The sequence below is a fragment of the Diplotaxodon limnothrissa genome, linkage group LG22, assembly GCF_057381915.1.
Source record: "Diplotaxodon limnothrissa isolate DT_005_m linkage group LG22, D_limnothrissa_male_GT1.1, whole genome shotgun sequence".
Taxonomy (NCBI): domain Eukaryota; kingdom Metazoa; phylum Chordata; class Actinopteri; order Cichliformes; family Cichlidae; genus Diplotaxodon; species Diplotaxodon limnothrissa.
The window spans coordinates 20133326-20150795 of NC_140616.1; the positions used below are offsets into that span (position 1 = coordinate 20133326).

At 40.9% G+C, this 17470-nt stretch overlaps 3 protein-coding genes across 3 annotated transcripts; 2 read left to right on the plus strand and 1 right to left on the minus strand.

Moving 5' to 3' along the window:
- Positions 1-1849: 1849 nt before the first annotated feature.
- Positions 1850-2947, minus strand: LOC146609838 (uncharacterized). The gene is made up of 3 exons (XM_085345846.1): positions 2753-2947; positions 2552-2644; positions 1850-2464 (listed from the first exon to the last, which is right to left on the minus strand). Exons 1-3 carry the CDS (start codon positions 2945-2947, stop codon positions 1850-1852), a joined length of 903 nt encoding a protein of 300 aa, XP_085201972.1.
- A 3878-nt stretch (positions 2948-6825) lies between these two features.
- On the plus strand, positions 6826-8240 carry LOC146609839 (uncharacterized). Its single transcript, XM_085346146.1, has 3 exons — positions 6826-6981; positions 7430-7525; positions 7614-8240. The coding sequence occupies exons 1-3, from the start codon at positions 6826-6828 to the stop codon at positions 8238-8240; spliced, it is 879 nt and encodes a 292-aa protein (XP_085202272.1).
- A 4305-nt stretch (positions 8241-12545) lies between these two features.
- LOC146609840 (uncharacterized) lies at positions 12546-13960 on the plus strand. The gene is made up of 3 exons (XM_085346147.1): positions 12546-12701; positions 13150-13245; positions 13334-13960. Exons 1-3 carry the CDS (start codon positions 12546-12548, stop codon positions 13958-13960), a joined length of 879 nt encoding a protein of 292 aa, XP_085202273.1.
- Positions 13961-17470: the final 3510 nt, after the last annotated feature.

Below are 17470 nucleotides of genomic sequence, written 5' to 3' on the forward strand. Positions count from 1 at the left end.
TTTGGATTGCTTTTTTCATTTTAAAATTGTGACAAATATGCAAAAAACTAAATCAAAATCAGGAAGAGGACAAATACTTGTTTACTGTTTTACTTTAAAGGCTATGTCGTAAATGTTCTTCATTTGAAGAGGGTGCAGTTTTTTATTGTTGACCTGATATTAAATGTTTGCTGTGTCAGGAATCTGCACAATTCTTGTGTTCCGTCATAGTTTACAGCAAAAACCTAAATGTCGAAATAAAAACACCACCTTCACTACCTTCATGGTTCCATGTGGGCTTTCTTCAGTTAAAACTCAAAACATTTCTGGCAATCTCAACTGCTTGCACATCCTTTTACAGTCACGCTTCACCTGTTCCCAAAAAAAAGCTGTTTGGAAGCATCGCGTTTGAGAGGGTCACGCAGCACCCGTCCTGCCTGGGCTCATGACTTGCATAATCTGCACGACTTGGTGTCCTTACAGTAGGACATGGTGGTGGAGACTGAAATACTGTCCTGCTTGACCTTCAGTTTCAATCACTAGTACAAGGATTGTGTACCCTTGAGCATTTGTACTGCACGGTTTGTGTCAAAACAATGTAGAGTAGGACACTCATAATCCCTGATTCTTTGCTTTTTATGTTCTATTGTACATGTCTGAACTAAAATCCACTCTGCAGCCCACAGCCTGTTTGAAGCTGCAGGGTCAGGGTGAATAATGGCAAAGGGTGGATCTCTTTCCTTACCGCACTGAAAAGTATGCAATCTGCTTGCATTATGTTTCGGTGATTTGTGACCGAAACACTGTTTTTCTCAAGTTCCCTCCATTAAAAGGTAGAAAGCTTGACATCTGACACATGGACACCTGCTGCAATGTAATGCATTTTCAGAGTGCAGATGCAAGGGGCTGCACCTGCCCTTTTGGCCCATTCCAGAACTCTTGCCTGACGTGGACGCTAATTCACAAGTCCAAACTGACCTAAGCATGCGCTCGGCTAAAGGAGAGCTTCTCAGTCCCAGACCTCAGTGACCTGATTGCTGGCTACTGACATGACTGCACAGGGCACATGCTTTCACGTTATGGTCTTTTTCCCTCTCTTAAAAAAAACAAAAAAACAAAAACATTTCAAAGCATACTACTCTAGCAACCTCCAGTGTTAACCATGCTAATCACATTGCCAGCTAGGTTATGGTTCAGCAAGGTGCAGGTCATGTGTGCTGAAAATAGAAAAGCAAACAGATTTCATGCGCTGCATATTTGCCCAACTCAACCAACTCTGCAACCTCTGGGAACAAATGAAAGACCTGATATCTTGCATGATTAATTGTATCTAGATTTTTCCCCACTTACAGACATTAAATTTTTCACAACCTAACAAAGCATTGTCTATGCATTCTGTTAGAATATCTTCTGTAGTGTAATAAAGACTGTTGTAATGGTCAGCAAAACTGCATTAAACACCACAAAATGGACAAATATATAGGTATAAAAAAAAACCCCACTTAATTGTGTTGATTTTAATACAAGGTAGTGCGTTTGGGAGTTCAAAGTAAAACTCTACTGCCCCCTTGTGGTCAGTCTCTAGTGACTTCAGACATGTATAAAACGTAGTGGCCGCAATCACAAAAAACCGTGATAAGCCACAATATTTTTTTTTTTTAACTCCAGGAAACATCAGTATTTTCCCTAAACCATCAATTATCTACAACTAAAAAGTCTACAGCCAAAAATAAAGACATATTACAAACACTCGACATTAAACTACATGCCCACTTTGATATAAAGCCATATTTCTGTTTTTTCCAATAAAACTAGCATATCCCCTTCAAAACATGAAAGTGTATTTTAATAGGAAGATTTTTTTTAACTATCAAAAACGGGGAACACCGGGGGTAAGTGCTGGAAGGGCGTAAGTGAGGCCACTGCTCTGCGGGCTGGTAAACAAAGGGACAGCTCCCGGGTGAACCTGGAGCGAGGGAACAGAATACACAGGTATCCGTTTGACGGGTGTAGTAGTTCCATCAGCAGTGGCCCAGTGGTGTGTGCTGCCCCCTCCCGTGCAGACAGGAGAACATCCAGCTGAAGCTTGTAGGATGAGATGCTGATCTGTGTCCCAGCCGAAGCACCTTTTTGTCCCAGTTCGTCGCTGTGTAGGCTGAGTAAAGTGCTCCACCCGGACTGGCAGACTGAGTGTGGGAGTGTAGGCTTGAGCAGAGGTGAAGTCTCTCTTCAGGATTGAGTCAATAGAGAAAGGGCCATTAAACTTCACCTCAGGTTTGATCTGAGCAGTACTGCGTGGTGCGGGCTCTAGAGAGTGGAGAGGCCTAGGCGGACAGCTCAGGTTCTTGGTCTCCAGTCTGGAGACCAGAACAGGGAAGAGATGGAGAATTTCCAAGAAGTGTTCATGCACCATCTCTGTTGTTATCTCCCTGCAGTCCAGCATCCAGTACACAAGCTCACGATTCATTGTGCCCGGAACTAGAATCTGAAAAGCAAACAGTACACATGAGTTATATTTACAGCCCTTTGTGTGTTTGATTTAAATAAATTTTGGAAAAGATGCTTACGGTACCTTGACGAAACATTTGTAACCTGTTAAATACCAACTGATGTTGTTGTAAGCATTCCTTTCATCCTTATCAATCACTGAAATCTTGTTTTTCATCTATAAGAACATCAAGTGGAAGGCTTTAAAATGGAAACTTGTGTTTCATATTGGGTGTTTGCATTTATCATAACAGCAGCAACAATAAACACCACACTTATTTCTTACCTGAGTAAAAGTCAGCATCTTATGTGGAGAATACTGGAGAAGGATGGCAAGCTTAGCCAGGTAAGTGGTATTTTTGCTACAGAACGCACTCAGAGGGTTAGATAGATCAGTCAGAGATTTGTCATCTCCAGACTTCTCATCTTTGTCCTGCATCTTCTTTGGAGAGTCAAGTCGAGTCCCTTTCAGTGTCGTCATAAACTTTACCAGTTTGCACCTGAAGCGGTCAGCTCTGGAACAAAAAGGGGATTTCAGGGTGGACAACTTCAGGCAAATGAGCATGTTTTTATAAGATGATAAACCAGGTCCACAAGTGCTGGAGTCTGGCTCCATGCTGAATGTTTCAATGAAGTTTATTAAACTTCATTGAAACATTCATAAACATTTAATATTAAACTTTTCATTTACAGAACTGTTAAAACTTCAGACCTCAACCAAATCAGCAAAATTAGACTAAAAGGAAAACACAATTTTTTGCCATTAGTGTAGCACTGAAATTGTGCAAATAACTCAAATTCTTCTTGATAAGAAAAAACTAACTTGAAGTAATTTGTCTTGTTTTGAGGAATGTTTAATTTTGCTATGACTTAAGTGTCCAGTAACATGAACTTAAACCTGGCAAAAATGTGTTGAGTAAATTAAATTGTGAACAGAAACTGCATTGAAATGCTCTGGTTAGATTGTAACACTCTTTTTGTCTTCGCCACGTTGCGTCGCCTCAGAAGTAGCCAACCTTTTAATTAAATACAAACCTAGCAGCACAGAACTCACTTTGAAAGTTGTTTCAACGTAGAGGAACAGCCTTCCAGCAGCTGAAGGTTAATTTCAGAAAATCTTCCCCTCACCTATAGTCGTTTCCCCTTACACTTAGTTTAGTTTCTAAAGTTGATTTGAGACACACCACATGCACGCTGGTGGTTCAATTACACAGAATACATAATCGAGTAAAGTTGTCAAACCAATAAGCAATCTATTCACATGCTAACAGTACAATTTACTGCACCTCTCATTTAAAGTCAAACCAGCAGCCTTTCGCTCCACAGTCGTTATTTAAATCAACGACCCCTTTTCAGATTCCTCCACCCATAACCTGCACTGAAAGCAGGATTACAGCTTTACTCTGGTGGATGGTTGTAAGGCTGCAACCCTGACCCATGTGTTTTCACTTGTCTCTGATTAAAGGTGTGCTATTCAGCTGCTCTGGGGTCTGGTCCAAGGAACAGACTCACCAAGGGATCTGTAAAACCCTGCTGACCCTCAAGATTTCCACATGTATTTTAGAAAAGATAAAAAAGATAATTTGGAGAAAACAAGCTTACACATCATACAGCATCATACACAGACCAATTCTGATACAGTTATTCAGAGAGGGACTGAAGCATTGGGGGAAACAATAAGAGGCAATAAAATATGTCCTTCTGTTGTGAAAGAGCAATAAAAAAGGGTTTCTACTAATACAAAGTGCAAATTCTCAGCTGACTAATTCATGACATTTCTTAGAGTTATTCCTTTATTAATAACAAAGAAGGTTTTTAAGACAGACTCATCTTCACTGGTATAACCTGAGGTCATTGTTTCAGGTATTTCATAGTCATACATCCTTGTCCACACAACCCAGCCAAGGTGCTGATTGTGGTTAATTTGAATAAATATACACTGAATTTAGATCTGAATTTAGGTGAAAATGTTTATCCAGGAGCTACTTTTACCATATTCAATTAAATGTAGCTTTATTTATTATAGCAATAACAGAAAGAAGCTAAAAAGGACAAAACTCTGGGGAACTTTGTGACTACCACATTTCTTTTAACACCCACAGTGTGTCCTAATCGCTGCACCAAATCTTTGTGATTGGTGGAATCAAGTGCTGCACTGAGGTCTAACAGGACAAGCACAAAGTTGAGTCCACTGTTAAAGCCCATAGGAATATAACTTGTAACCTTTATTAGTGCTGTTTCTGGGGTGTTGATTAATTTCAACTAACATATATTCATCCAGCTATTACAAGGTCTCTGAAAGGCCAAGTAAATCACTGTGTTGATCAATTATTAAATCATATTAACACAAACTTAGACTGTGTCACGGTCCTGGGTCATTTGACCCAGTGTATTACGTTTTCTTATATTTTGATATTCATTGTTTATGTATAAGTCTCATTTAGTAATCTAAGCTCATTTCTATTTTGCCTTCCTTGCCCTGTTATACTTTATTATCTATTAGATTCTCCTTGTGTCTTCACCCCTTGTGTTTGTCTTCCGTGCCCTTCATGTGTTTCAGTAATGTCGTTGTCTCCCATCTTCTCCTCTTGTTTACATGTTTTCCCTCGTGCTCCTTTCCGCCCGTCATGTGTGTTTTTCCGCAGCTATGTTCTGTTTTGGTTATGTCTGTCTCATCTCCAGTACCGTTGTTTCCTCTGTGTGTTTATAGTGCATGTTTTAGTCTGCCATGTGTTTCATGTCTGCGTGTTCCATGTTGTCTGCCTCTCATTATGTTTCCTGTTTTATTGTGAAGAATCTGGTGTTTCCATGTTCAGTTTCTAGTTTCACTTCCACTGTGGCATCATTATGTTCAAGCTAATCAGCTGTTTCCACCGTGTGTTTCCACTTCCCCTGATCACCTAAATGTGTGTATTTAGTCCTTGTCTGTTTGTCCTGCTATTCTGCCATGCTCTCCAGGGTTTTCATGTATTCATGCTAAGTCGTCACATTTCAGGTTTTTCCTGTCAGGATTTCCATGTTCATGGTTTTTTATGTTTAGCCTTAACCTAAACTGGGTGAACTAAGTGTTTAGTTTTGCCTTTGCAACTTGTTTCATGCAGCTAAAACCAGCCTTTAATAAATGGCTCGCTTTCAGTTAATTTTAAGTTTGTTTCTACACTTTGTTTTGTCTGTATTTGCGTCCTCTATTCTCCACTCCACACAGTCTGCATCTACTGACTGTAACATAATTTTTAATACTCCACCTTTAATTTATTTAGGTGTAGTTCGGGGTATTATGAGTCTTTCTTTGTGAATTTTGAATGTTTAATTTGTTTTAACTTTTGTTTCTATGGTGTAGTCTCTATGGTGATGAGGTTTGGGGACAATGACAGGAGGAGAGAGAAATATTATATTAGATAATATTCTAAATGTCAAAGATAATAAATTGAATGGATTGCACAGCAGTGCACCATTTAGCACTGTTGCCACATGTTGGGAAGGTTCCAGGTTAAAACCTTAAGGCAGTCTGTGTTGTGTTGACATGTATAATAGGTTATTTGTTAATTCAAGATTTGTGAAAAATAGTGTGAAATGTTGTCTGTCTCCTTGTCTCGGCTCTGTAAAGGTATGGAAACTGCCCTGGAAGTAGCACCCCTCTCACACAGTGACAATAGGGATAAGCAGATGACTGTTATAATTATTAGTATTAAGAAAAGTTATTTAATAGCGTTAACATAATCTTTGTCATCTAACATGAATTCATGTAGAAATAAAAACTGTTAGTGCTGAAGAAATCTTTTGAGTGCACTGACCTAAATGTGTCAGAGGCCCAGACTTTCTTCCCACCCGAGTCGTAAACCGCTGGAATGTAACTTTATACTCTTTCTAGTCACATTCAAATTAGACACACTGTTTGTGATAGTGAGCCATTTTAACTAATGAATAGCAGTGACAGCGATATCACCTCACCCACACAGCCTCGGTCTTCCAGTGATTTTTATATTTGTTAACGAGGAGGGTTGTTTAAGCCTCTAAAGATGTAGCCTTCAGCAAACTTTGATTCAAACATCCATCATAGACGGTCTCTACTTGATGTCTTGAACAAGAAGGCCTCAAATCAGTAAGAAAATTAAGAAATCTCCTAAAGCATGAACATGGACAACCTGATGGCCTTATTCACATTTAGGATTACCGCAGTGGCTGCTCCTCCAACATTAACGACTCATCTTCACATGAAAAGGCGATCGTCAGGAACACCCTAATGAATTGTTCCAGCAAGACATATAGCCTGGGCTGACCACTTCAGGGACACATCATCACCAAGTGAGGACTGCGACAACACTCTCCTGTGCAGAGCTTTACTCTCCAGCAAACGAGATGGAGAACCAGACAGGGAACTTGGGCAGTCCGTTGTCTCTCTCGGATCCGGCCAGCAGTGCTCAGAAGGCTCTGCTCAGCAACACCACCACCTACCTGGCTAAGATTGCCATTGTTCTTCATGATGCTCCAGACAAGATGCTCACCTTTACTCAGGTAACAAAGATTCAGAATTACAAAGCTATTTGCACTCTGCACCCTTTTTTTCTTCGCTATCATGTTGATTGCTGCTGTACACGGCCTGTGTGTGCTGATGTAAGCAGGAAACAGAAGGGTGGTTGCTTGCAACCAGCAGTAGGAAATGCTATAAAAAAGAGAGTGCAATGGCAAGAAACTAGACCAGAAATTTGTTTGCTTCAAAATGAAAGTAGAACTGGAAATAGGCAAAGAGTAGCAATAAAGCTGCATGTAAATAAAACAGACGAGAGGTCGTGGATTGGCTTTTTTTCCCTCCCAATCAGTCAGACAGGAAAGGTCATTTTTTTTCTAAATACCTCATGAGGAGAATCTAAAAACATAAGATAGTGGGGATTTGAAATTGCTATGCTCAACAGTAATGTCTTTCATATGTCAAGCACTAACCTGCATTGTGATGTATGTGCAGCTGATGGACAAGCTGACCCTGTTCTTCTCTGAGGATCAAAAATCTATTGAGAACAACGTCAGAGTTTGTTTATCAACAAACAAATGTTTTGTCAAGGTAAGATTTTACATATTTAATAAATGATGTTGTAAGAACTACTTCGAGAAGCAAGTTTCTGTTCAGTTGACTGAGATATTTTTTTCAGGTTCCAATTGTGCCATATTCACTCAATAGTAAGAGAAACTACTGGAAGTTGGACTTGACTCAGATCACAGCGAAGATGATGCGCCGGCACTTTAGAGGCATCCTGCAGCTCTTCCCCGATCTGGCCTGCAAGATGCAAAAGGAGAACCTGAGCAAACAATCGCAGCATTGCGCAACTCCCAGCTCCCATGAACTTGAAGCTCGCAGATCTGTTCGTATCCAGCGTGAGGTGAAGTTCAGAGGTCCTTTCTCCATTGATTCCCTCCTAAAAACTGATGAACACTCTGCTCAGAACCCCGGAGCTTCTCCTCTCTCTGGTGTTCCTCTCAGAGTGGAACAGCCGCCTTATTATACACCGTCCAAACAAGCTGGAACAAAGAGAAGCTTCAGCTGCGACTCTCGGGAGTCTCTCGCCCTAAAAACTGCAGCTGTAACTTCCCCCATCTACTTAGCTGATGGCAGAGGTTATTTTGGATGTGGAGCTGTTCACCCCATCAAGACGATGCCTACTTACCCTGAGCCCACAGCCTTCCCCAGACCCAGTGCCTCTTATTACGCCACCCCACATGGCAGTTATGCAACATCTGTACCAGCATTCATGCATGATGCTCGAGGTTTTTGGTTGTAATCCTTCTCCCCACCCTCTGTTTCTCCCTCCCTACATCTCTCCTCTTCTGTGCTCAGTCATTTGTAGATGCCTCTGGATTTGCGGTTACCAGCAAACCACTCACCTGGAATATTTAAGAAACAGTTTCTCCCCTTGATTTTCACTAGGTTGTTCTGCCCTCTCTAGCGGTCACGTTTGAAGCTAGGACAGGGACAGAAAACAGGCAACTTCTCGTCTCCAGGAAGCTCCTGGTGTGTTGTCTGCTCAGTAGGATTTACCCAGTACCCACTTCGACTTAATTCGACTTTGATTCAGAAACCTTGGATTTCTTCCCTGCCAGCCCCGTCATCCGTGAGCCTTGTAGCTCTGAAGGTAACCCCTTTGCCAAATTTCCATGTTGTAAAAAATCCTTTGAACTGCTCCAGTCTGTGTTTAGATCTTTCTGCCCTTATGAAATCATTACATTCTCAAGATTGTGCCCTGAACTCTGCCTCTCTTGATGTATGTGTACCTGATGCAGAGGATTGTGGGTACAATTCTCAGGAAAAGGCAGGATAAGCTAGCTGGACATTGTGGTAGCGGGCATATTTTACTGTATTGTAAATACTATGTTGTGTTACTATATTTTTTTGTTCTTCACTGTACAAGTTACAAAGTATAATTATTAGGGGAATTGTAAACCATTGTTTTGAACATGGCATGTGTAGTGTACGGGAATGCCCAGCTCCCTAGAATGTCCTATGGAGAATAGTGATTGAGAATAGTGGGCGTATTAAAGGGAAGGTGCTTGGGTAACAAAAGGCCATCCACCAGGTGTAGCAGGCTTTTGTCTTGCTCAGCGTACGGGTTGATTCAACACAGTCCTCTAAGCTATGTGCAGTAAATGTCTCTTCTAAGGCTACATGAGTCACTATAGGTGATTAACTGATAACTTGGGGGCTGTATGATTTTCTTGAAGGTATGTCATAAACTTTAAGGAAAAAAAACAAGACAAACTAGTGTCAGTAACGTACCATTGTGTTTGTATTTATACAGATCAATGTTAAAGCACTCGGGAGTCTTGACCTGTAGCTGCCTGAACTATGGGGAGTTTGTTAATTATTGAACATGTTTGATGCATTAATGCAATTCAAATTCAATTTTTTTTTTCATGTTTGTTGTGTTAATGCTGTGCATGATTCTAACTGTTGTTTCTTTTGAAATTCCAGTCAAGTGTCGAATATTTTCCACTGGAATTTTTTTTAACTGTTTCTTTTTCCTTTTTTTCTGTGTTATTTTAGTGATTGTGCCAGTGATATTTTAACCCTGGTCATGCTGTCCCTTGTAGGTTACCTGGGAGCTTCTCTGGGAGTAGTACTGAAGTAAATGAAGTAGCTGAATTGTGTGCAGTAGAGTGGGATCACAGAATTAGAGTGTAGTAACTGAATAGTGCTCCACACTGTGCTGCAACCTCTGTCTGTCTCCTTGTTTCTTAACTGAACTTTTTAGTCGAACCAACCTATTTTTTTTGTTGGGGGTTTTTGTTTTTTGTTTTTTTTTAAAAAAAAATTCATTGATATTTTTTTGCATAGTTAATAAAGCTGCTTGTAACAGCAACTGTAGATTTCCAAATGCAGTGTTTGTCTTAATTTCAAAAAAGAAGTCACCTCTTGGCAGGGCCACACATGCATCATTCTTCTGCCAACCATTGCAGCACCACTAAGCTCTCTGGACTCCCAGAGCTATCTGTTCAGTTCAGTGGTCCTTTTCTCCAACGACTCTGCTCAGGACACCAGAGCTTGTCTTCGCTCCAGTGTTCCCCTCAGAGTGGAGCAGCAGCCTTATGCATCCTACACACAGGTCCCAACAAAGGGAAGTCTCCTGGCCCTTCCTCCTGCAGACTATAAGTGGAAAACCTTAGTCTACACAGCAGGGGTTCAGCTAATCCAGAGTCTCAAGAGGATACCTGTGTACCCTGAGCCCAGTGTCTTCCCCAGAGCCCGCGCCCCTTATTTCACCAATCCACACAGCAGCTATACAACTCTGTACTAACAATTACCCAGGATGCTTTAGTCTCTTTAGTGTTTATGTCTGCAATTCCCTCAAATCTTTGTGATTGGTGGAATCAAGTGCTGCACTGAGGTCTAACAGGACAAGCACAAAGTTGAGTCCACTGTTAAAGCCCATAGGAATATAATTTGTAACCTTTATTAGTGCTGTTTCTGGGGTGTTGATTAATTTCAACTAACATATATTCATCCAGCTATTACAAGGTCTCTGAAAGGCCAAGTAAATCACTGTGTTGATCAATTATTAAATCATATTAACACAAACTTAGACTGTGTCACGGTCCTGGGTCATTTGACCCAGTGTATTACGTTTTCTTATATTTTGATATTCATTGTTTATGTATAAGTCTCATTTAGTAATCTAAGCTCATTTCTATTTTGCCTTCCTTGCCCTGTTATACTTTATTATCTATTAGATTCTCCTTGTGTCTTCACCCCTTGTGTTTGTCTTCCGTGCCCTTCATGTGTTTCAGTAATGTCGTTGTCTCCCATCTTCTCCTCTTGTTTACATGTTTTCCCTCGTGCTCCTTTCCGCCCGTCATGTGTGTTTTTCCGCAGCTATGTTCTGTTTTGGTTACTGTATGTCTGTCTCATCTCCAGTACCGTTGTTTCCTCTGTGTGTTTATAGTGCATGTTTTAGTCTGCCATGTGTTTCATGTCTGCGTGTTCCATGTTGTCTGCCTCTCATTATGTTTCCTGTTTTATTGTGAAGAATCTGGTGTTTCCATGTTCAGTTTCTAGTTTCACTTCCACTGTGGCATCATTATGTTCAAGCTAATCAGCTGTTTCCACCGTGTGTTTCCACTTCCCCTGATCACCTAAATGTGTGTATTTAGTCCTTGTCTGTTTGTCCTGCTATTCTGCCATGCTCTCCAGGGTTTTCATGTATTCATGCTAAGTCGTCACATTTCAGGTTTTTCCTGTCAGGATTTCCATGTTCATGGTTTTTTATGTTTAGCCTTAACCTAAACTGGGTGAACTAAGTGTTTAGTTTTGCCTTTGCAACTTGTTTCATGCAGCTAAAACCAGCCTTTAATAAATGGCTCGCTTTCAGTTAATTTTAAGTTTGTTTCTACACTTTGTTTTGTCTGTATTTGCGTCCTCTATTCTCCACTCCACACAGTCTGCATCTACTGACTGTAACATAATTTTTAATACTCCACCTTTAATTTATTTAGGTGTAGTTCAGGGTATTATGAGTCTTTCTTTGTGAATTTTGAATGTTTAATTTGTTTTAACTTTTGTTTCTATGGTGTAGTCTCTATGGTGATGAGGTTTGGGGACAATGACAGGAGGAGAGAGAAATATATATTAGATAATATTCTAAATGTCAAAGATAATAAATTGAATGGATTGCACAGCAGTGCACCATTTAGCACTGTTGCCACATGTTGGGAAGGTTCCAGGTTAAAACCTTAAGGCAGTCTGTGTTGTGTTGACATGTATAATAGGTTATTTGTTAATTCAAGATTTGTGAAAAATAGTGTGAAATGTTGTCTGTCTCCTTGTCTCGGCTCTGTAAAGGTATGGAAACTGCCCTGGAAGTAGCACCCCTCTCACACAGTGACAATAGGGATAAGCAGATGACTGTTATAATTATTAGTATTAAGAAAAGTTATTTAATAGCGTTAACATAATCTTTGTCATCTAACATGAATTCATGTAGAAATAAAAACTGTGTTAGTGCTGAAGAAATCTTTTGAGTGCACTGACCTAAATGTGTCAGAGGCCCAGACTTTCTTCCCACCCGAGTCGTAAACCGCTGGAATGTAACTTTATACTCTTTCTAGTCACATTCAAATTAGACACACTGTTTGTGATAGTGAGCCATTTTAACTAATGAATAGCAGTGACAGCGATATCACCTCACCCACACAGCCTCGGTCTTCCAGTGATTTTTATATTTGTTAACGAGGAGGGTTGTTTAAGCCTCTAAAGATGTAGCCTTCAGCAAACTTTGATTCAAACATCCATCATAGACGGTCTCTACTTGATGTCTTGAACAAGAAGGCCTCAAATCAGTAAGAAAATTAAGAAATCTCCTAAAGCATGAACATGGACAACCTGATGGCCTTATTCACATTTAGGATTACCGCAGTGGCTGCTCCTCCAACATTAACGACTCATCTTCACATGAAAAGGCGATCGTCAGGAACACCCTAATGAATTGTTCCAGCAAGACATATAGCCTGGGCTGACCACTTCAGGGACACATCATCACCAAGTGAGGACTGCGACAACACTCTCCTGTGCAGAGCTTTACTCTCCAGCAAACGAAATGGAGAACCAGACAGGGAACTTGGGCAGTCCGTTGTCTCTCTCGGATCCGGCCAGCAGTGCTCAGAAGGCTCTGCTCAGCAACACCACCACCTACCTGGCTAAGATTGCCATTGTTCTTCATGATGCTCCAGACAAGATGCTCACCTTTACTCAGGTAACAAAGATTCAGAATTACAAAGCTATTTGCACTCTGCACCCTTTTTTTCTTCGCTATCATGTTGATTGCTGCTGTACACGGCCTGTGTGTGCTGATGTAAGCAGGAAACAGAAGGGTGGTTGCTTGCAACCAGCAGTAGGAAATGCTATAAAAAAGAGAGTGCAATGGCAAGAAACTAGACCAGAAATTTGTTTGCTTCAAAATGAAAGTAGAACTGGAAATAGGCAAAGAGTAGCAATAAAGCTGCATGTAAATAAAACAGACGAGAGGTCGTGGATTGGCTTTTTTTCCCTCCCAATCAGTCAGACAGGAAAGGTCATTTTTTTTCTAAATACCTCATGAGGAGAATCTAAAAACATAAGATAGTGGGGATTTGAAATTGCTATGCTCAACAGTAATGTCTTTCACATGTCAAGCACTAACCTGCATTGTGATGTATGTGCAGCTGATGGACAAGCTGACCCTGTTCTTCTCTGAGGATCAAAAATCTATTGAGAACAACGTCAGAGTTTGTTTATCAACAAACAAATGTTTTGTCAAGGTAAGATTTTACATATTTAATAAATGATGTTGTAAGAACTACTTCGAGAAGCAAGTTTCTGTTCAGTTGACTGAGATATTTTTTTCAGGTTCCAATTGTGCCATATTCACTCAATAGTAAGAGAAACTACTGGAAGTTGGACTTGACTCAGATCACAGCGAAGATGATGCGCCGGCACTTTAGAGGCATCCTGCAGCTCTTCCCCGATCTGGCCTGCAAGATGCAAAAGGAGAACCTGAGCAAACAATCGCAGCATTGCGCAACTCCCAGCTCCCATGAACTTGAAGCTCGCAGATCTGTTCGTATCCAGCGTGAGGTGAAGTTCAGAGGTCCTTTCTCCATTGATTCCCTCCTAAAAACTGATGAACACTCTGCTCAGAACCCCGGAGCTTCTCCTCTCTCTGGTGTTCCTCTCAGAGTGGAACAGCCGCCTTATTATACACCGTCCAAACAAGCTGGAACAAAGAGAAGCTTCAGCTGCGACTCTCGGGAGTCTCTCGCCCTAAAAACTGCAGCTGTAACTTCCCCCATCTACTTAGCTGATGGCAGAGGTTATTTTGGATGTGGAGCTGTTCACCCCATCAAGACGATGCCTACTTACCCTGAGCCCACAGCCTTCCCCAGACCCAGTGCCTCTTATTACGCCACCCCACATGGCAGTTATGCAACATCTGTACCAGCATTCATGCATGATGCTCGAGGTTTTTGGTTGTAATCCTTCTCCCCACCCTCTGTTTCTCCCTCCCTACATCTCTCCTCTTCTGTGCTCAGTCATTTGTAGATGCCTCTGGATTTGCGGTTACCAGCAAACCACTCACCTGGAATATTTAAGAAACAGTTTCTCCCCTTGATTTTCACTAGGTTGTTCTGCCCTCTCTAGCGGTCACGTTTGAAGCTAGGACAGGGACAGAAAACAGGCAACTTCTCGTCTCCAGGAAGCTCCTGGTGTGTTGTCTGCTCAGTAGGATTTACCCAGTACCCACTTCGACTTAATTCGACTTTGATTCAGAAACCTTGGATTTCTTCCCTGCCAGCCCCGTCATCCGTGAGCCTTGTAGCTCTGAAGGTAACCCCTTTGCCAAATTTCCATGTTGTAAAAAATCCTTTGAACTGCTCCAGTCTGTGTTTAGATCTTTCTGCCCTTATGAAATCATTACATTCTCAAGATTGTGCCCTGAACTCTGCCTCTCTTGATGTATGTGTACCTGATGCAGAGGATTGTGGGTACAATTCTCAGGAAAAGGCAGGATAAGCTAGCTGGACATTGTGGTAGCGGGCATATTTTACTGTATTGTAAATACTATGTTGTGTTACTATATTTTTTTGTTCTTCACTGTACAAGTTACAAAGTATAATTATTAGGGGAATTGTAAACCATTGTTTTGAACATGGCATGTGTAGTGTACGGGAATGCCCAGCTCCCTAGAATGTCCTATGGAGAATAGTGATTGAGAATAGTGGGCGTATTAAAGGGAAGGTGCTTGGGTAACAAAAGGCCATCCACCAGGTGTAGCAGGCTTTTGTCTTGCTCAGCGTACGGGTTGATTCAACACAGTCCTCTAAGCTATGTGCAGTAAATGTCTCTTCTAAGGCTACATGAGTCACTATAGGTGATTAACTGATAACTTGGGGGCTGTATGATTTTCTTGAAGGTATGTCATAAACTTTAAGGAAAAAAAACAAGACAAACTAGTGTCAGTAACGTACCATTGTGTTTGTATTTATACAGATCAATGTTAAAGCACTCGGGAGTCTTGACCTGTAGCTGCCTGAACTATGGGGAGTTTGTTAATTATTGAACATGTTTGATGCATTAATGCAATTCAAATTCAATTTTTTTTTTCATGTTTGTTGTGTTAATGCTGTGCATGATTCTAACTGTTGTTTCTTTTGAAATTCCAGTCAAGTGTCGAATATTTTCCACTGGAATTTTTTTTAACTGTTTCTTTTTCCTTTTTTTCTGTGTTATTTTAGTGATTGTGCCAGTGATATTTTAACCCTGGTCATGCTGTCCCTTGTAGGTTACCTGGGAGCTTCTCTGGGAGTAGTACTGAAGTAAATGAAGTAGCTGAATTGTGTGCAGTAGAGTGGGATCACAGAATTAGAGTGTAGTAACTGAATAGTGCTCCACACTGTGCTGCAACCTCTGTCTGTCTCCTTGTTTCTTAACTGAACTTTTTAGTCGAACCAACCTGTTTTTTTTGTTGGGGGTTTTTGTTTTTTGTTTTGTAAAAAAAAAAATTCATTGATATTTTTTTGCATAGTTAATAAAGCTGCTTGTAACAGCAACTGTAGATTTCCAAATGCAGTGTTTGTCTTAATTTCAAAAAAGAAGTCACCTCTTGGCAGGGCCACACATGCATCATTCTTCTGCCAACCATTGCAGCACCACTAAGCTCTCTGGACTCCCAGAGCTATCTGTTCAGTTCAGTGGTCCTTTTCTCCAACGACTCTGCTCAGGACACCAGAGCTTGTCTTCGCTCCAGTGTTCCCCTCAGAGTGGAGCAGCAGCCTTATGCATCCTACACACAGGTCCCAACAAAGGGAAGTCTCCTGGCCCTTCCTCCTGCAGACTATAAGTGGAAAACCTTAGTCTACACAGCAGGGGTTCAGCTAATCCAGAGTCTCAAGAGGATACCTGTGTACCCTGAGCCCAGTGTCTTCCCCAGAGCCCGCGCCCCTTATTTCACCAATCCACACAGCAGCTATACAACTCTGTACTAACAATTACCCAGGATGCTTTAGTCTCTTTAGTGTTTATGTCTGCAATTCCCTCACTCTTTATCATTATTACATACTTCAGCTTCTCTATACAGCATGCACAATTCACATACTTCCTCCTAAAGTTATCCCTTTGACCTTGACTCTCTGCATCACGGATACCTGGAAGGTGTGCTTATGACTACACTTTAAAATGCAGGAAAAAAATACACAATATCTTAGGCTTCTCAGCATATAAATCCTTTTATTTTGCTGACAGAGTGACAACATGCACCCCACCCCCAAATTTTATTTTTTTGAAAACAGACATCACAAGGATTTAGACTGATTACAAGACTCAAGAGAGGAGACACAGCAGGTACCAGGCATTAGTCCAATGATGACAGACTGGCTGATTAGCGGCTCAGAGTTGGTCCATCAAAGTGGGCTGAGTGCAGGCGTGAACAGTATGGAGGGCCACAAGTGCCAAAAGAATATAAATAAATACATCATTAAATACTAAATGTGCCATTAATAAATTAAAATTGAAAATAACTAATTAAATATAGAAATGATTAAATATGAATTAATTTCATTTTTACAATATTTGAGAACTTATTTCCAATTCTATTCATCAATAACATATCTAAATATTTATTTAATTATTATTATTTTTTAATTCTTTTTGGTACTCAATAATTAAAAAAGGACCTTCTGTGTGTGTTTGAAGTTGGATAACGCTGGTAAACTCACACTTTTTAAGCCCAAAACTAACTAACAAAATGAAATAACCATACTATTTTTTAATAAAGAAGAAATATTTATTGATCCAAAGACAGGTTTTATCTATCTTGGTATCACCAGTACTGGTTTTATTTTGTTGTATTTATCCGCGACACCTTAAAGGCCGGTCCCTGAAAGTATTGTCGGACATAAACCGGTTTGTGGTGCAAAAACACTCTAGTCTGAATGACTGAATTGACTTTGGACTCCTGAAGGCCACAAGGATGACTGTCAAATTGTGGAGAAAAATTGAGGTATCTTTTAGGAATAGATGAAAGTGTTAACTTGTTGTATTACACTGGATGAAACTGACTTATATAATCAGAGAGCTACTTATTACTTTTAGCAAATTTTCAGAGGTAACTGCTGTGTGTGGGTTGGAGAAATGCAGAGGGCAATGGAGGGGAAAGGGTCCGGGCACAGGCGTCCCCTTGGTGGGCTCCACAGCTTCACAGCAATGGGTTCCTTGTTGTGTCCTTCCATCTGCTGAGGGAATAAGGTTCACTTATTCCCTCAGCAAACTTTCCCGGCTGAAGTTTGAAGGAGCAGAGGCTCCTCAGAGTCCCAGATGAAGCGCCACGCTGCCCCGACTTGTCTGTGTGTGGGCCTCGAACAGAGCTTGCTTTGAAGTAACAATGCTGTGATCTTTGCTGTGATCTGACTAGGAGTGACTGGAGTCAAGTTTCCCACAGCTCTCTCCAGTGATTTTTGGGAGCACTATACCTGGGGGGCGGGGGGGAGA